At 38.4% G+C, this 21384-nt stretch overlaps 1 protein-coding gene across 1 annotated transcript in view; it reads right to left on the reverse strand.

Annotated features, from left to right (window-relative positions):
• Entrep1 (endosomal transmembrane epsin interactor 1) overlaps window positions 1-21384 on the reverse strand; it is a 61354-nt gene that overhangs the window by 23455 nt on the left and 16515 nt on the right. The window contains exon 3 of the mRNA XM_027940112.2: window positions 2255-2365. Coding sequence (XP_027795913.1) covers window positions 2255-2365 — 111 coding nt within the window. The remainder of the gene's footprint in view (window positions 1-2254; window positions 2366-21384) is intronic.

The raw sequence follows: 21384 nt of genomic DNA on the forward strand, positions 1-21384 counted from the left end.
TTTTTAAGAATTAAAATTAGTTATAGTAATAATTTAATTATTTATGGGAATTTAAAACATCTGACAAACATTACTAATGAATATCTATCTGATAATAGTTAAAATTAGAATATTCTAACATATAAATGCATACAGAAAAAAAATCAAGATACTGGTTTATAGATAGGAAACTGAGGCTAAAGATAAAAAGGCATTGCTCTTTATTATATCAGCAATTGGAGTTGAAGCTCATATCTCTTTTCTTATGTATCCCTTTTCAAAACAGTATCTTTTTGTCTTGTAATTACATTGATAAATTCTCCAGGCTGCCAACTCCACAGCTGCTTTCAGAGATGTGTTGGAGTTCTGGGTTACTGAAGTTTAATTTAAATTTACATATTTCATATTATGTTACATTGATATTTTAAATAATGGAACATCCTACCTAAATTTTTCTCTTTCTAAATTTAGGCATATCAAATAAAGTAAAATGTGGCATTCATTTGTTTTCATAAGGATCTTATACTGCTTAAATGTGGTTGCAATTTGTTGCTTTTGGTTTAACTGGTAGTGAGGGAGCCATGTTTTTTATCCACATAAATAAGCAGGGCTATCGCTAGATACCTTATTCCCATAATCACATTTGGATTTTGAAAAACATTACAACCAACTCCATCATCTGTGAGTGTTCAATTTTTTATTTGTTTTATCCACCTTCCCCATTAAAATAGAAAAATTTTATTAAGAAAGTCCTTAAGGTTTCTGAAAGAGGTTATTTAAGTTGCAATGATTTAACCTATAGATGATGTGATATAATCAAGTTGTTCTTCATGAGTATCGCCATAAAATTTTGTGTTCATTATCAACACTGTATTATCACTTTTATAGATCACAGTGTAAAGTGAATATCAATAAATTTATAATTGCAAAATGAAAAAAAAAAAAAGAGCAACAGGTTTTCAGTTGAGTTCCTGGGAAGTTTTCCTGTCTGGGGAGGTCATGAGTTTCACTAAGGAGCTTCAAATCCACCACAGCCTTTGTAGCAAGGTGGCAGCCCTCTTTGCTTGCATCCTGCTGGTTTCTGTAGGATCAGGCCACCTCACAACTAAGTTCCAAATAGATGAGATTCACTACAACTTCCAAAGAATCCGTTCCTTTTGCTTTGTGTCACACAGAGACAGCTGTTACTGAGAACTACTTTTAAAAAGTTCAGAGAGAGCCAGTGATTCTATTCCTGGGTAATGCACTCAAACGAACTGAGAGCAGGGTGCAGAAGAGATATGTGTTGCACCCATGGTCATAGAGCATTGTGCACAATAGACAAAAGATGGAAACAACCCAAGGGCCCATCCATGGGTGAATGGATAAACAAAATGTGTCACATGTACATACAATGGTGTATTATTTGGCTTTAAAGAGGGAAGGGAATTCTTACACACACTTCAACATGGAAACACCCTGAGGGCATTATACTTAGAGAAGTAAATTACTTGCAGAAAGATAAATACAGTATGATTCAACTTATATGAGGTACTTAAGAGAACTGAAATTCATGAAAGTGGAAAACAGAATGGTGGTTGCCAGGCACTCAGGGAGAGGATGAGAGTGGGATGCTATTTCAGAGTTGCCCGATGAGGAGTTCCGGAGATGGCTCGCACAGCAGTGTAAATGCACACAACTGCTACTCACATGTACACTTAAAAATGGTTAAGATGGTCAACTTTAGGTTATATGTATTTTACCACAATTTAAAAAATTTTTTTAAATTAGAAATGCTGCAAGCCCACACCCTTTTATCCACAATCCTAAAATCCCAAAAGCTCTGAAAACCAAATCTTGATTATAGCCTGCTGTCCCAGACTTCACTGGCATGCTGCATAATAAATGGTGTATGTCCCATACTTATCCTCTGAACTCAGAAAATCCCTTAATGCTGACATTCACCTGACCACAGAGCTTTCATATAAAGATCATCAGCCCGAATCCTTTTAATACCCATTTCTCCTCTTTAGAGGAAGGCAGATAGATCATTCACTAACTAATGATGTACGACATGTCTATGGTTCTGGGGTTATAATGGTTGATCACTGCTGTGGCAAAAATTGACAATCAAGTAAAATAATGAGCAAGAGCTCTTTGCTTTGTTTTCCCAATTCCTTGTACCAATTTCAGGCCTCACTTCTGCACAGTTGTCAGTCACACTGCTACTCGTCACACCAGGAGAGCAGCCGGGCCAAGGTCTGCCTGATGCACAGTGATGTCTAGGGCTGCTTACCAGATCACACCTGGGCACGCTGGACACAAACTGCGCCCCTTGGCAGCCTAGGATGAATCCCGCGAGATTTAGGAGGACACAAACCACAGAGAGCAACACGAAGAGGTTTACCTAAAATGGAAAGAGGATGGGCAGTTAGAAAAAGACCACAGCTAAATACAGGCAAGGTTTGATTGGAACAAAGAAAAAAAAAATTCTTCCAAGAGAAAATTTTTAAAAATTCAAACAATGCTTTTATAAACTTTTTTTTACCATATTTTAGAATTTTTTTAATTGTGCTAAGGAATGCCACTGACTCACATCTTCTCAATAATCTCATGTTCCTATTTTTTTCCTCTTTGCAAATAATTCTTCTTCCTTTATCTTTGATCCAGATGTTGTGTGAAGCCCTGGCTATTTCCTCATTGAGTCATTCTAACTTTTCCTGAGTTTTGCTGGATCAATAACAGTAAATAGACAAAAGAAAAGCTCTAGATTATAAGAGGAATACAGGAAAAACAAGGATCTCAAAGTCATTGATGGCCAAATATCATAGGATACAAATGAAAGTAAAAATGGGTCTTTTCACAGATCATGACAGTTTAGGTACTAAAGAAGTGCACAACAATTTTCTGTGAACTTTTTTCCATAGTTAAAAATAATATTACTCCAAAGTGGTGGGGCACACCTATAATCCCAGTGGCTCAGGAGGCTAAGGCAGGAGGATTAGGGTTCAAAGCCAGCCTCAGCAACTTAGTGAGATACTAAGCAACTCAGTGAAACCTTGTCTCTAAATAAAATACAAAGTAGGGCTGGGGATGTGGCTCAGTGATTGAGTGTCCCTGAACTCAATCCCCAGTACCCAAAATAATAATAATATAATATTACTCCAAATAATTAAGAACTGACAGAAGTCAACCAAGAAGCCAGCATTTACTTGGTGAACATCAGAGGCTACACAGGTCTTTCAACTTGATTATTATGAATATTGAAATTTTTTATAAATACAAAAACAAATACAAAAGGTTAGAGCCAATAATTATTACTGTGAAAACAAAGCATCAATTTAGATAGCTGATATATCAGAGTTGGCTGGCAAATGAGTTCACAAATAAACACCAATAGAGAAAACTTGGCCTTCAACTAAAATGTTCATTCCCTGTCAAACTTCAAAGCATCTCTCCAGACCCATGTTGTAAGTCAGTATTTAATACCAAATGATGCCATCCTTCCTAGGGGGAATTCCTGCTTCTCCCAGAGGAGTCTGGCTTCTCTCCTTTTATTGCTAATTTGTAACAGCCTATCATAAAATCTTTGGGAAAATTCTGATCACGGCTACATTCCAGTTTCCCAGGCTGGATTCCTTGGTGGCCAGAGGACTTGACGTGAGCAGCAGACAACATGTGTCCCCTCTTGCACAGTACTACTTGTGATTATGGCAAAGCTTTCCAGAAAAGGAGGATGTGTTGTTGGCAAATGACAGAGCGGGATCTTTCCACGTAGATTCTCGCAAATTGCCAATTGCTATTCAGATATTTAACACATCTGAAATCTTCATATCCAGCAACACAATCAGTGCTAATACAGGGAGATCTTGAACTTTCCTTTGGAAATTTTCCATAGCAAAATACAGGATGCCTTGAAAAGACAGCAGAGTTTTGGTCCTACAGCAAACAGCCCACTACTACCCTTCATAAAACTAAAAATTAACATCACCCCGTGCAAAACTGAGTGAGGACCCAACACTCCCAATGCTGGACCCCAAATCTCTTTACTAAAATATTAAACCTGGCTATCAAAAACTACAATAACAAAATCAATAGGCATGTCACAGATAAGGAAAAAATATTTTCATGCATATATTGAACAAGGAACCTGTATCCAGGATATAAATAACCCCTTGTTTCAATAACAAAAAGATATACAACCCAATTCAAAATGTGGGGCAAAAGACTTGGACTGACATCGCACACACACAGAAGAAAGTTACAGGAAGCCAACAGGCACATGGAAAGATGTTCAACATTATCAGTCATTATGAATGCAACTTAAAAATACCATGAGATACCACTAAACACAACTAGAATGGTTAAAATTTAAAAGTTAACAATACCAAGTGTTGGTAAGGATGAGGAACTCTGAACTTTCGAAACATTGCTTGTGCAAGTATAAAATGGTGCAATTGCTTTAAAAAAAAAAAACTGTCAGTACAATTACTTTTAAAACCTGCCCAGTGAAGTGAGCATCATGACTTTCAGTCCCTGAATTTTACAGAAGCTAGTTCATACTTGAGATTTGTTCTCAAGAAATAGAAAAGTCCAGGGTTGACAGAGAAATATCTTCTTAGAACCTGTATTTTAAACCATGAGACAGACTGGAAGCCAAAAAATAGAGGGCTTGCCCGCGTGGCCCTGGGGACATCAGGGGAAGATGCACATCCAAGACCTAGGCAGTGAGCCCTCTCACAAGGACTCGCAACCTGACTTCAACCTTTTATGCTGTGGTTTCATTTGCTACTAACTTGAATCTTAAATATTTTGTGATACTCATACCAAGTGCAAAATGCAAAAAAAAAAAAAATACTATGTTTTTCAATTCAGTATTTGGAATTCACCTTGCCTCTCATCAATTGCATTGTGTCCAAGTTCAACCCAGGCATCAATTAAGTGACTAAATAAGAGGTTTGGGGAATCTGTGGCTACCAAGAGGCAGCATCACCTTCTGTTTGCCTCTCACCTGATAAAATTTATTCATAATCCCTATCGCATAATGCCATTAAATAATTATGGCTATCACAGCTTGGTATTGTTGAGTGTGCGTTTTGATATAAGATTTCATTCTTTAAATAGGCTGACCTTTCCCTGCTGCCAAAGGACTTTTATTTTGTCCCTTACCTCCCTACTGCTCCAAGCTCAAGATGTGACAAACTTACTGTTCATGTTTAAATAAATAAGCAATTCCAATAATTGTGGGAAAGCACAAGCTTTAAAACTGATTAGACTTCAAATGGCGAGTTGAAGGGAAGCATTTTGGTCTACTAGCTCCTGGAAACCCACTAAGATGGTAGTAAAATGAGGATTTAAAATGCAGAAATGTAAAGGGACAGCAAAGATTCAGAAGGTTGAGTATGAACTGACCCAGTGGTGCTGAGAAAAATGAATCTCACGACAGCAAGGAGGAAAGACAAACCCCTATAGGATTTACTCTTCAGAATCCCCAAATACTCAGCAAGGGGTGGCCACCAGCCCCCTCTGGAAATGGAAGTAAGTCTCCAATTAAGGCTGATTCCAAATCTACTGAAGAAACAATCATAAAATGATAACAAGCACCATGGAAAACTATCATAAGTTTCTAATGAAGTTAAACATGAACCATACTATAACCCAACAATTCCACTCTCAGATATGTCCCCAAGACAGGTTAATGTAGAGTTCATAAAAAGCCCAGACAAGAAAACTTAGAGCAACTTGTTCATAATAGCCAAAACAAGAAACCCAAATGCCTAAGAACAGGAACATGGATGAATAATTACAATATATCCCTAAAAGGAATAAAACTTAGCAATAAAGCCAGGCACGGTGGAGTACACCTATAATCCCAGCAACTCAGGAGGATAAGGCAAGAGGATCATGAGTTCAAGGCCAGCCTCAGCAACTCAGCAAGACCTAGAGCAATTTAGTAAGACCCTGTCTCGAAATAAAAATATAAAAAGGGCTGGGGATGTAGCTCAGTAGTAAGGTGCCCTTGGCTTCAATCTCCAGCACCAAAAAATTTAAAAATGAAAAATGTTTATATAAAATAACTCCAACAATAAAAATGAGCAAACTCCAGATGCATGGAAACACAGGGATGAATCTCAGACACATTATACTGTGTGAAGAAGCCAGACACAAAAGTGCACATGCTGTATGATTCCATATATATGCAGTTTTAGAACATGTAAAACTAATCAAAAAATATCGGAACACTGGGTACCCCTTGTATGGATATGATTTAAAAGTGTTGCACAAAGTTTCACTGTGTTGAAAGTCTGGTCCCTAGTGTGGCCATGCTGAGAGTTGGTGGGACCTACTGAGAAGTCCATAGGCAAAGGAGGGTGTACCCTTACAAGGGATTGTGGGACTCCAGTATCTTTGGCTTGCTGCTTTGACGATGTGATCTCTTGCTACCACCACTGTCATCTGCTAAGAGGTGAGGCAGAGGACCATACCAGAACTTGCACAGAACCTGGACTTTCAGCTTGCAAAACAGTGAGGTAAATAAACCTTTTTTCTTCACAAGTAGCCTACCTCAGATATTTCTTTACAGTAATGAAAAGTGGACCAATATATTCCAATAGGGAGGTAGGAAAATTGATTGGGATGGGGCATAAGGGTACATTATAGAATGCTGGAAAATTTCTAGTTCATAACCTGGATGAATATTACTCAAGTGTACACATCTATAAAAAGTCAGCAAACTATACATTTAAGATTTGTGCATATTACTATGCATACCTTATCCCTTTTTAACAACAACAACAACAAAATCAGAACTCCTGATTCCTTTTCTTGACCCAGCTATGGACCCAGAAGAAATTTTTCTTCAACCACACATGAGACTGATTTTTCTTTGCAGAACCCACATTTCATGGAACAATGCCTTTAAATTTTTGAGAGAAAATTCCAACTCAGAATTCTATATTCTGCTAAAAATAACAATCCAGTTTGAGTAGAATAAAGATGTTTTTACAGTTCTACAATTTATACATAAGTTTTAAAAATGTGTTTCTCACATATGCTTTTCTCATAAAGTTCCTAGATGATGCACTATGAAGATGAGAGGGGAGCTAAGGAAATAAAAAGAGGGCATGGGAGCTAGGAAACAGACCCGGCCTCAGGGAAAGGAAATAGGAAAGCCCGGAACAATAGCCAAACAGTGATAAGGGTGACAGTTAGGGTAGGACTTCATGGCAGCAGGTCCAGACAGTGAGTCAAGGCTGCAGGGCATCCCCAAGAGGAGGAAAGTGATGGAGAAGCCCATAAACAGGCCTGAATGTTTGAGAAAGAGGCTTACGGAGCAAAGTGCTGAAATGGGAATTAGTGATAGAAAAACTAAGGGGAATGGAAAAGACCATTGTTAACTTGAGTAAAATCTAAGTATTTTATACCAAAGGAAAAGTTATCATAGTCAAAGTAAGATAAAGACTGGAGCTTTGGTTGTGGCTCAGTGGTAGAGTGCTAGTCCAGCATGTGTGAGGCACTGGGTTCAATCCTCAGCAGCACATAAAAATAAATAAAATAAAGGTATTGTGTCCATCCACAACCCCAAAAAAAGATTTTAAATATGATAAAGCCTGAATATTGCCCTGACCGAAATTACGATGTAACTATATGGAGAAGGAGAACATCAAAGGTAAGTACAACAATCAAGATCTCCTAACTGTCTACGATGCCTAACTCGGGAATATCAGGAAACGCAATGCCAATGCATTCTTTTTTTTTTTATTGGTTGTTCAAAACATTACAAAGCTCATGACATATCATCTTTCATACATTTGATTCAAGTGGGTTATGAACTCCCATTTTTACCCCAAATACAAATTGCATTCTTTATAAATACAGAGATAAATACCAAAAGAATGGTGGAGATGGCCACCCTAAGAGAAGAGGGATAAAGAACTTGATACTCTTATTAAAACAACACTATCTGACTCTTTGAACTACGTGCATGTGTGACTTTGGTAAAAATGAGAACTAAATTTAAAACACAAAATTAAATGAATTGGAGTTAGAATAAATGTGTGTTCTGGGGCTGGGGTTGTGGCTCAGCAGTAGACTGCTCACCTACCATGTGCAAGGTGCTGGGTTCGATTCTCAGAACCACATAAAAATAAGTAAAATAAATGTATGTGTCCAACTATAATTAATATATATATATATTTTAATATATGTGTGTTCTGTTTCCAGGCCATTAACTAAGTAGCTGAGTGATCTTGGACAAACTAACTTAATCTCTCTGGGTGTCACATATTCACCCATAAAATAAAGAAATACCTACCTCAAAGATGGTTGAAGGGAACACCAAAGGTAAGGCAATGTCCATGGAACTACCCAGGCAGGGCCTAGCACACATGCACGACATGTCTCCTCCATAACTGCACTTGTTGAACTTTTAATAAATCAGGAACCATGTCCCCCTTTCTTCCTGCCCTCTCTCCAGCTTGGCTTCAGTGCATTTTTACTCCCTGCACCCTTCCATCCCCATCTCTCCTGCAACTGCACTTATCATCCCATTCCTGGGGTTCTCACACCTGTCCCTCACTCTCTTGCTGCTCACAGGTGATTGTAGGTCCTCATGACCTTGCTGGGTTAGCCCCCACTCCATCTGCCTGCACCACATGCAGGACTCCAATCCAGAAAGGTTTTTATTTGTGCTTGAAAAAAAAGAGTCCCTTAAAAAATAACATATTCATTGAATACAAGCCTCTTTTTTACACTATCAGAATTGATAGATATTTTTCCTAAATGTTAACAGTGAACTGTATGTGTTGTTTTTATTTAAATATCAATAGTTTGCCAAATTCTTTTCTCATGAGAGGGAACTTCTGAAACAGGTTTCTTTTGATACTGCTTCAAAGTAGATTTTAAAAAAATAAAACGTAGTTTTTGGGGTACAAAATCTGAACCAAGGACACAAAAACACAGGTAGATGGTAAATAAAATGAGTAAGTGAATCATTGAACAAATGGAAAAGAATGGATCTTTTCTGATGGACACTGCTTATAGATATGATGCTTTCATGTTCTAGAACACACACACACACACACACACACACATACGGGCCCTGAAAGGCAAAGTCCCACTTACTAGCAATGCTAGGATGGAAATGGCCACCTCCACAGATCCTGGGAAAAGATGGAAGAATTGGGACTCCTGTTCCATTGTTCAGAGGAAGAAGAAGTGAGGGCGGTGGGTGAGAGGACGAACAAAGCCCCAGTCCTCAGACTTCAGGTGACAATTTCCCTACTGAGACAATTTCCAATGGCTGGGGATCTAACTGCCATTTTAACATCCCCACCCTGAGAGGCATGGAACTATCTCTGACTGGTCAATGGTGAATAAGACAAAGGACACAGGACCTTTGACAGTCAAGGCAACAATTTGTGTGCCTCTTAAAAGTTTAAATTTGATTCAGTGTGAGGAAGCATCTTAAACCAATCTAGAATCAGGAGTTCAACACGATAGCACTGGGGGAAAACTGAAGGCAAGACCCCAATCTAAAACCTTTCTTCAGTGGTTTAGCAAAATGAATGTGTGGACGATCACCGGGTCCCAAGGCGACCAACCATGCCTAACAACTCTTTGTGGGGCACTCAACGCCCACACTCGAGCTACTTAACCCCACTTCAGGAGTTCCACATGCAATGACTGCAGGGTTCTGGTCCTTGACACCCTTCTCCCAGAAGCTTGGCAGATCCACTGTCATTGTCCTGACCAATTCTCCTGCCAACAAGGCAAACACAGGCTGCTGCTGGGAGCAGAAGCAGCTGTCTCCCCCTCCTCCCAAAGGTGGGGAAGTGCCAGGTTTTCTCACATTACGCTGTCTCCTGATTTTCTTTTTATAAAGTGTTTAAAATATAATGTTAACACTTCTTTTCCCATTCCCCTCTCAACATGAGTGAAAACCCTCTTGCTCTGCCCACTAGAGTGAGACACAAATGTTCGTCCACTTGGGACACAGGTTTGAGGAGTTAAAAGCTCTCAGAACCTGGAGCTGGATGAAGACACGCACAGGCTCAGGGGCATTTCCAAGCCTCCTTACTTGTGAAAAGCAAAGTGTGCCCTACGGGGATTCCTGTCCCACTCTCTTCCAGGTCCCTCAGGTCCCCCTCTCAGCACACTGACCTTCGTTTGTTCTCAGGAAAGTGCCTTTTCTCAGCAGCTACGCAATCAGGCTTAGTGAGAGTGTCTGCCTCCATAGCTCCTCCACATGGACAGGTCTATCCTCCCTCAGCACGTTCCCATCAAGAATGTGTCCAAGGACCTGAGGAAGGATCTCGGGAGCGTCTCAGAGAAACAGTGACCATGTGACACATGAGACCTGCTGTTCTTACAAGGGGAACTGATCAAGAGCCCAATCTGCAATGTTCCTTGGGAATAAGGTGGCAGAAATTAATTTAGATTTGAAGATAAGAGAAGCAGTAGAAAGTTAAAAGATCTCTAGTTCTTGAGATTCATGTTCCTTTCTCAATTATTCTTCTGTCCTTTCCTCTGTACTTCTCTAAGTTTCTTTATTTCCTTTCTTCTGGTCCCTGCTCTATTGTTCTTAGTGTCTCAAGGTTCAATAAGTTAAAAAGTCAGACCTTATGACCCTGTGTCCTTCCACATCACAAAAATACAGCTCCTGAGAATATGCCAATGAGTCAGTCATCTCTTAAGATGGCCACCATCAGGTCCTTTCCTCTCTGTACTAATGTTCTTCCTCACATCAAGAGATGAGGTTCAATATATACTATGGAACAATATTTGGCCATAAAAAGGGATGAAGTTCTGACAAATGCTGCAACACGGGGTAAATCTTGAAAACACTTTTCTAAGTAAGCCAGACAGAGAAACACAAGTATTGTACAACCCTGCCTACACAAGGTGCTTAGAAATGGGCAAATTCATAGAGACAGAGAATAATATGTGTTTTTAGGGACTTGGGAAGGGAAATTGTTCTTTAAGGTCTATGGAGTTTCCGTTTGGAATAATGAAAAAATTCTACAAACAGTGTTGGTGATAGTACAATATTGTGAAGGTGCTTAATGCCACTGAATGTAAATTTAAAAGTGGTAAAATGGTGATTTTAATTTAGTATTTTATCACAATATAAAATATAAAAAATAGAATCCAACTCTCATCTCCTTGATTCTACACAGGCCTTAGGAATTTGTTCTTCCAATAGAATGTGGTGGAAGTACATTCTGGGACCTATGAAGAGAGATCATAAGAAACTGTGTAGCTCCTGCCTAGGCCTCCTGGGATGCTCACTGGGATAATCAGAACCCAATCACCATGTTATATGGCTGTTACATAGGAGGTCATGTGTTCACACTGTAGTCGACAGCCGTAGCTGAGCTCTCAGCTGACAGTCAGCACCAACCACCAGTCATGCAAAAGAGTCAAGCCTTCAGACGATTCCATGCCCAGCAGCCATCTGACTGCAAAATGAGAGACACTGAGCATGAATCCCAGCCAAGTGTGGTGGTGCATGCTTGTAATCCCAATGACTCAGGAGGTTGAAGCTGGAGGATCTCAAGTTCAAGGCCAGCCTCAGCAAATTAGCAAGACCTGTCTTAAAATAAAACGGGATCTGGATATAGCTCAGTGGTAAAATACCACTGGTTTCAATTCCCAGTGCCAAAAAAAAAAAAAAAAAGAATCCCATCAGTCTACCACGCAAAGAAACAACAATCAAGTGCATTTTTAAACCATTAACCATTAGGGTTAGCAGTGGTTTGTTAAGTGTCAGTGATAGAAAATTAGAACAGCCACACCTTCTTTCCCCCTTTCAACTTCCTACGGAGCAGCAGATGTAAACCTGGCCACATGATTCAGTAAGCAAGGGCAGTGCATATCTCAAGATACTCTATGCCCCAATGAACAGATCATTACAATCAGCCAGTCCTGTATTCCACGTGATGTCTGAAATTCTCCAACATGAGACAAGTAAAGGATCAATAAAGTTTAGGGAGTCCACTTCTCTGTGTGTGTCTAACACAAGGCCTCAATGAATAATCACGGAGCGACTGAATAGATTATTAGTTACTAGATTCCTAGGAGGGTTAATATGTAGTCTATAGAAAAAGAGGTATTAAGTAAATATGAGTGAAACAAAGTTAAATAATTAGTACTTCCAACAACTACTTAAAGTTTTAAGGTAAACTATGAATTACTAGGAAATCATGGTACATGGCTTTACTCAAATCTGTAAGTCCTTTCCCAAAGGCATTTGCTTAATAACTCAAAGGACAGAACAGCTTATGGGTACAATACAGGGATAAGTGGTCTAAGGACTCCTGCTTATAACTGTTATTTATTGAGATTTTTAAACATAAAAGACTCAAGTTATTCCAGTGGTCCAAAGATGATCAATGGCTGTCAAAATTAAAAAAGAGAGACACTGGACAATGAACCTTTCTAATGGAAATATACATCATCACTGGTGAAGTAAGTCAAACCTCGAGATATAACCACCATCTAGAAGAAAAAGAGGGGACAGACAAACATATTAAGCCTACCTTGTTATGCAATGTCACTCAACTGGACAAAGGACACAGTTTCTTTAACAATCAATTTCAATGGAGAAAACAAGAGGAAGAGGGACTTAATGGTTGCAAGAAATGTAAGAGATATATCAGTCAAACACGATGTGAGGATTTTGCTTGTTTGGCTCCAGTTAAAACAAATTAACTACAAAAAATTTACATGAGGGGCTGGGATTGTAGCTCAGCAGTAGAGCACTCATCTAGCACATGCAAGGCACTGGGTTCAATCCTCAGCACCACATAAAAATAAAGAAGTAAAATAAAGGTATAAAGGTAAAATAAAGTAGTGTCCAACTACAACTAAAAAAATTTTTTTAAAATATATACATGAAACAAATTAGACACTTGACATACACATACTAAACTATTTAAGGACGAAAAACTGTAAAGATTGGGCTTTGTTTTAAAACAATCCAATGCCAAGGAGCAAGGAAATGATGAGACGGTGTGGGTATGTATTGATTGCAGTGGCTAGGCAATGAGTCCATGGGGGTCTATAATATTCCTCATAACTTTAGAGTATATTTGAAATCTTTCATATCAAAGAAGAACAACAACAAAAAGATCATATAAGCCAAATGGAGTCATCTCTTCACAATGTCAATTCCAGATTAAAAAAAAAAAAAAAACAGAAGCATGAGAGTATTCTAGAGTACAAAAACACTAAAGACACAAAATAACAAAATCTAGTAAGTAAACCTTGATTGCATTTTTTTTAAAGTTATATCCTATGGGAGTATTCACTTTTTCTTAAATATTTATTTTTTAGTTGTAGGTGGACACAATATCTTTATTTTATTTTCATATGGTGCTGAGGATCAAACCCAGTGCCTCATGCATGCTAAGTGAGCAGTCTACCTCTGAGTCACAACCCCAGCCTGAGCATTCACTTTTTGATAATTCATGAAGTTATATACCTATACATATAGCAGTATTCATACTTCAGTTGCAAAGATGTGTGTGTGTGTGTGTGCGTGTGTGTGTGTGTGTGTTTTGGTTTTGCAATGCTCAGGAGCAAACTCAGGGCCTTGTACATGCTAAGCAAGCACTGTACCACTGAGCTACACCCTCAGTCCCCAAAGATTTTTCATTAAGTAATTAAAGTTATAAAAAATATTTTGTGACAACTGGGGAAATGTGCATATATCTTGACTCTCCAATAACATTAAGAAATTAGTAATAATTTTCTGAGGTATGAAAATGTAATCATGGTGATGTAGAATGTTTTGTTTTTAGTAGATGCTTCCTTAAGTATTAAGGTGAAGTACCAAGTAATCTGCAATTTAAAAAAAAAATCTACTTATGTAGCTACATAATACCCATGGTAAAATGTTAACAGTTATTGAATCCAAGTGGGTGACATATGAGAATTCATTGTCATTTGCTCAACTTTCCTATAAGTTTGAGAATTTTCATAATAAAACATTGAAAAATATTGAAGAGACTTTTGCAGATCCAAAAGTAATAAGAAGTACAAGCATTCTTCTACCAGCTAATACCAGTGAACTTTTTCCTAACAGAGCTGGGGAACAGGGGTCGTCCTGGTGAGATGTCCTCTTTTGGGCAGGCACCATTATACAAGCGAGATGGTGATTAAGAACACAGACTCTTAGAAACTCTTAGCTAGGATACAACTCAGCTCTGCCACTTTTAGCTATGTGATGCTGGGCAAATTATTTAACCCCTCTGTGCCTTGGTTTTCTCAGAATGAGAATACCAATAACAACTCATAGGATTAGTGGATTATACATGCATCTCATTTATGTTATTATAAGATACAGTTATTAGAAATATTACATTATTACTAACCTAGTTCTTCAGTCATAACTATAAAGAATGATATGGAATAAACAGACACTCAAAAATCTCACCGTACAACAAAGGATCAAGGTCATCAACTAGCACCACTGACTCTCAGGAAGAAAACAAACTATTCAGGAGATGGAAACAAATGTTAAATATATCTAATTTGTATTTTCAGAGAAAGAGAAAAAAATATAGCATACATAAAACAAGAACAGTTTCTGTGACAAAGGATAAATTGGTGATCAGAAGAATATTTCTGATCATTAAAAATATGATTTTCAAAATAAACACAGCAATATAATGACAGGAGCAAAAATTAAGAAAACACCTAGAATACAAATTAAAAAGAAAGAAATAGAAAATAAAAGACTTTGAAAAGCTAAGAAACAAAGACTTTCAGTGCAAGAGATCCAATATCTATTAGCTATTCTAGAAACAGAAAAGAGAGCAAATGGAAGACAGGAAATAATCAAGAAAACAGCAAAGAATTTCTCAGTGTTGAAGATACATGTCTTCAAATGAAAAGGGTTCACTGAATACTCAAAATGATGGGAAAAAAAAGCACCTATACCTGGACACATCCTTATGCAACTTCAGAAGAATAGCAGGAAAATTATCTACAGCTTGGAAATCTTTGGGAGTATTATGTTAAATTATTTATTTATTTAATACCGTTTTACAACTCTTTGGGGGGCAAAGTTTATGTTGTGGATTTTATTTCAGTACAGATGGAAATAAATTCCATCTGATGGAATAGAAAACCTCAAAAGTTACAGTTCATGGCCTGCTCTACACTAACTAGTTTTGCATCTTTCCCAGCAATCTTCTAACATTACCTACCAATAAAAACTTAGCTTCTCAAATGCTCTTTGAGTGAGTAGTATTTCCTAGTTAATGGCATGTTTGTTTTATATTTGCCTGAGAGTCATAATTTTATATTTTTTAAAACCGAACTATTAATATCAAGGTAAAAAATAAAATTCCTACGAGCTACCCTATAGAATAAAAGGGAACGAGAATCAGATAAGCCTCAAGCTTCTCAGCCATGACAAAAAGCATCAAGCAGTGACTTCAAGTTTTTGAAGGAAAATAATTTTGAACCAGGATTCCATATCCAGCCAAATCATCATTCAAGTGGAGGACAGAAACAAAGGTACATCAAGATGTCCAAAGGTCCCCCTGAAATTTGTTATTTGAGAACATTCCCTGGAAAAATGAAAAGGGAATTCAAGGAAAAATAATGCACAAGATTTTTTTTAAAAGGATTTAACTCAAGAATACAATGAAAAGATATACTGCAGTGACATCTGTGTAACAGACCTGGAAAACAAGTAAGTATGAACCAGGACAGGAAGTTAGTGATCTCAGCAAAACAATGTGGAAAGGGAGAAGTGCACAACTAACAGAAAGAGTGTGCCTGAGAAACTCACACTTAGTCAACAGCTTGTCAACAAAGGTGCCAACATAATTAAAAATGAAGAAAGAAGAATCTTTTTAGTAAATGGTGCTGGGCTATCTTAAAACTGTCACAGAAAAGAATGAATTTATATTATTCATATCATATGCAAAAAAAATTATCTCAAAATGGATCACAGACTAAGGTTAAGCACTAAAACAACAAAACTCTCAGAAAAAAAAAAAAATAGGACTACATCTTCATGACCTTAGTTTTATACAAAGGCTTCTTACATATGACAGTACAAGCAACAAAATTAGAAGTGGATAAACTGAACTTCATTAAAATTAGAAACTTTTGTTTTCTAAATATCTATTGCCTTGGTGCATTATAGTTATACATAATATTGGGGTTCATTTTGACATAATCATACAGAGAATACAATTTGTTCTAATTCCATCCCCAACAGTTTCCCTTTGTACTGGAAAGGTTACCATCAAGAAAATAAAAAGACAACCCACAGAATGGGAAAATTTATTTGCAAATCACATATCTGATGAGGGACTTGTAATAAAAAGATACTTTAATTTTAAAATGGGCAAGGAATCTGAGCAGACATTTCTCCAAAGCCAATTAAACACACGAAAAGATGCTCAATATGGAATCAAAACCATGAGATATGACTTTATACCCAAAAGAATGGCTGTAATCAAAACCACAGACGGTAAATGTTTGCAAAAACTGGTCAAATGAGAACTTCCATACACTGAGGGTGGGAAAGTAAAATGATGTGATCACTTTGTAAACAATTTATCAGTTTCTCAAATGTTACACATGCAGTTACTACATGACTCAGCAATTCCACTTGTAGGCACATACCCAAGAAAAATGAAAACATGTCCAACAAGAAAACTGACACACTAATGTTCATAGCAGCATTTTTCATAATATCTAAAAGTGGAGATGCTGTCAACTGATGAACAGATAAAGAAAATATGGTATTTCCTTCAGTGGAATATTATTCAGCAATAAAAAGAACAAGTACAGATATATGCTACAACATGGATGAACCTTTCAAAGACTATGCTAAAAAAACATGCTAAGTGAAGGAAGCAGTCACAAGGATCACATATCAAACAATCTCATTTATCTGAAATATCCAGAATAGTCAAATCTATATAAAGGCAGAAAGTACATTAGTGTCTTCCCAGGGCATATTTTGTGGAAGTGGGAGGTGATTACTAATGGGGACAGGGCTTTGGGGAGAGTGATGAAATGATCCTTAATTGATGGTGACATTTGCTCTTACCTATGAATATACTAAACATCATTGAGTTGTGTGTTTCAAATGGGTGAATTTTATGCTATGTCAACTATAGCTTAATTAAGCTTTTTTAAAAGGCAGCTAAATGACCTTTTTCCACAAAAAGAAAAGAAAAGGATCATTGAAAACCTTCATGAAAAATATGGAACTATACATCAAAGTTATGGGCTGTCATAGTTTGGATCTGGAATGTCCTCAAATACTCATATGTTCAAAACTCAGCGCCCCCCATCTGTCAGTGCCATTGGGTGGTAATGGAAACTAGGAGGTAGGGCCTGGTTAGAAGAGGCAGGTCATAGGGGGAGAAGGTGTGTGCGTACCTTCAAGGGGTACTGTCTGTCCCTGGACCTCTTCTTTAATTCCTAGATGTCATGAAATAAGCAGCCTTCCTCCACCACGTGCTTCCAGCCATGATGCTCTGTCTCAACCCAGGCCCATGAACAATGGAACCATAATTATGACCAACAGACTGAAACCTCTGAAACTGTGAGCCAAAATAAGTCTTCCCTCCACTCTGTTTAGTTTTTCAGGTCTTTTGTCACAGTGTCAGAAAGCTGACTAATATATGGTTCAAAAATGAAGCAAACAAAAATGTGATGATGGCCAAGCAAATCTCAGAGAATGAGAAAGAACAATGCATGTGGCTTGGCTGCTTAAAATAGCCCTCCTTTGACGTAGGATTACATTTTTCTTTCTTTAGAATTAATCATTCTTCCTGGTGTAGCAGTAAATAACATAACTGGTCCCTTAAACCAGTGGGAGTCACGGGGGCAACACAAAAGCACCTTGCTCTTTTCCCCAAGGTAGTTCAAAGCTGCTTTGTAGCTCTAGTTATTCCTGATCCTTTATGGTGAAATTTGAGGCCAGGGCCTTGATTCCTCTGGTCAATATAAGAGACAAAACAGTCCTCCAATCACTTGAAGTCACAATTAAAAGTCAGTAATGAAAATGTCCAGATCTGTGCCCCCATCAAAATCTGGAACTTTATTTGAACTTTCTCTTCCCATCCCGGCATCAGGCAGGCCCCAGCAACCTGCAGAGGGAAAGGCATGGAGGGTCTCAATCCTTCTCTACTTCCCTATTTTTGTGTCTACTTATCCTGCAGCCCTGCTAAGGACAGTTCTGACATTTGGATGGGAGAGAGTAATGGGGAGGCCAAGGCTGTGACTGTGAATGTATGACTACTAATCACCTAACTATTAAGGTCTGATCCTGACAAGAGTATACAGGGGACTGTCCTCAATGGTTTTCCCACTGGCTCCTCAGAGACAGTTACTGCTTGACTTGGATGTCTGGCCCAGCCTTCTCCTGCTGTGGTCACCTCACCCCTGGGCAGGATGCAAGCTCACCCCATCCTGTTCTCTCTTACAGGGTCCTTGGACCAGTTGGAAGCATGCACCCTGGGCTTGGTCTGTCAGTGTCCAGTTACTTTCCAACTGCAGTCTTTACCTCTGAGGCCACAGGACACTACACCAGCCTTTTCCATCCCCTAAGCATGTGTCTGACACCAAGCCAGTCAACACCACGGGTGTCAGGTTCTCCAGTGCTCAACAGTCTAACACACATGCTGGAACCCGGGAGCCACTGCAGCTCGGCTCAAGGCCTCGGGTGAACCTGAAATAAAGAATCCAGTGCTAACATCCTAATACAATAACATTCATATAACAAACATTCTATAAGTGCCATTACTTGTTTTTGTTATTTGAGAAACTATACATAGACAAGTATGAATGGTATAGTATAGTTTAAGAGCAAAATACAAATGTGAAAGCACTGACAAGTATAAAGGTAGTGGTGTTACTATCAAAAACTAGGAGGTGGAACGAGAAAAGAAGTAGAGGAAAGTGCTTATTTCTTCATCTTCTAAAAGACAGAGTCAAAAGATGCTATCCCAAAAATTGGGAGTTCATAACCAACTTGAATCTAATGCATGAAATATGATATGTCAAGAGCTTTGTAATGTTTTGAACAACCAATAAAAAATAAAAAAGATGCTATCCAAAATTGAAGAACTAACAAATAGAAGCTTATAATAGCATTTAAAATTATAAACTCGTGAATAGGGAAAATAAAGATATTTTTTGGCAGTGGGAGAGGAGGGAAGGTAGCTTAGCATAAGTGTGACAAGTACCCCACTTTTGGCAAGATGGGACCACTCTCAGGCCTACTAAAACCAGAAAGAGCATAAAATGGCTAACTCCAGGGAGTGTATAAACTTTCAGTGCTAAAAGAAATATTTCAGAGGTCTAATTTTTAATTTTAATAAAGTAAGAAGGTTAATGAGCTCTTCCTTTGTTTAAAAAAAAATTTTTTTTCACTTTTAAAAGGCATTTACGGCTGGGAAGGGTGGTGCACACCTGTAATCCCAGTGGTTCAGGAGGCTGAGGCAGGAGGATCGAAAGTTCAAACCCAGCCTCAGCAAAAGCAAGGCACTAAGCAACTCAATGAGACCCTGTCTGAAAATAAAAAAATAAAAAAGGCTGGGAATGTAGCTCAGTGGTAAAGTACCCTTGGGTTTAATCTGTAATACCCAAAATAAATAAGATAAAATAAAAAGCATTTACTAATTTATAAAATGTCATAGTGGTGTGTTTGAAATATAGGTAGATAAAAGATTTTTATGTCATGTATATAACACATATATGTTTGCATACATTATTGCAGAGGTGAATTATACCCCAAGTTACACAGCTCACTAGGGGACCCAGGACAAATCAGGGTCTTTCCCTCCAGCAGTGGGCTGAATACCTACTAATTCAGGTTGTCCATTTAGAAATGATTCTTTTCTCTAAGGATCTCTACCAGGCAACTCTTTTTGGAATTCTTGGTGTGACTGGAGGAGGGAGGTTACTGAGGGTGTACCCTTAGAAGGGTGCATCTTCCCTGCATCCCTTCCCCCTTCCCTCCCTCTGCTTCCAGACTGCCATGGATGGAGCAGCAGAAGCCCTTCTCCACCACATCCTTCCACCATGATGTGCTGCCTCACCTTGGGCCCAGAACAATGGACTCAGCTGACCATGGACTAAATCTCTGGAACCATGAGCCAAACTAACCTTTGCCTCCTCTAAGTTTTTTGTTTTGTTTTGTTTGTTTTTTTGTGTTTTTTTTGGCGGGGGGTGGGGGGCATTCTGGTCACAGCATTGCAAGCCTAACACAATGAGTTACTTGATTGTGGGACAGGCCACACTTTCATGGTGTTATCTTTAAAAATACTGAGAACAAGCAAAAACCAATTTAGCTACTTGCTCCAGGAAATACTGGCTCCTCAAGAGTAAAACCATATATCAACTAACAAAGTTATCAACTTCATGCATCAGGCTCTACTTCTAGACCATTCTCTTGCCAAATTCCCAGTCTACTCTGCTGATCCCAACCAGGTGCCTATATTGCCAGGCTCACCTTAAAATCATCCAACCAGAGTCCTAAAACCCTATAAATATCTTCTCTTTGATTCCTGCTTTCTGGGAACCACTGACAAGGAGATTTTCTTTCTTACTGAAGTAAGGTCTAAGAAGCTTTAGTTTTGCTTGATTGACAGGCTTTTGGGAAATCAATCATAGTGATTTAAGACAAGGAGATGCAAAAACATTGTCCACACACTGTTCCATGGGCATGAAACAAATCTTAGCTTTCTATCCTTTCAGCTTCAGAAAGGAGGGAATGAACAATTTGAGGGTAGAGGGGTCTGGTGGCTAATAAGAATTTGTATGTATAAAAGAATCTGCTCTGGGGCTGGCTTTCACTATAACAAGTAACTTGGCAGAAAGTTATTTCTAAGTTTTAGCAATTACTGTTACTACCAAACTCAACCTGCTCATTAAAACATACCCTCATTGGCTTAGGCAACTTTGCATAATAAGGTACTGCATGGGTCTGGATTATGCCAGGAGATGGACCACCCAAGAGTGCTTTCCATTTCTGAGAAACCCAGATTCTTACCCAATGCAAGTTTCAGAAGTAATCAGAGGAGAGAAATGAAAGCTCTGTTGTCAAGAGACTAGGTTACACTAGGCAGCCCAGAGTGCCTTCACAATGCCTAAATGCACATTCTGCTGCCACTGGTTACTCAGTGACACAACAGAGCAAGAGACTGGATCTCCTCTTGGGGGTTTTCTCAATGAATGATAAAAGTAATTCATAATGTGCTTGCCTGGCGTTAGACCCCATTTTACATTTTATAGTTTCAACATGCATTGAAAGCTGTCTTTTGTTCCCCAGTACATCCCTGAGGGTTAGGTGTATTCTCATTGAACACATTAAGGAATTAGTTCATTTTCTTGGCCACTCGCCCTTTGAAGATGCCAGGACTGAGACACAAAACTGGACCACTTGTA

This window comes from Marmota flaviventris, chromosome 13 (assembly GCF_047511675.1).
Source record: "Marmota flaviventris isolate mMarFla1 chromosome 13, mMarFla1.hap1, whole genome shotgun sequence".
Classification (NCBI taxonomy): domain Eukaryota; kingdom Metazoa; phylum Chordata; class Mammalia; order Rodentia; family Sciuridae; genus Marmota; species Marmota flaviventris.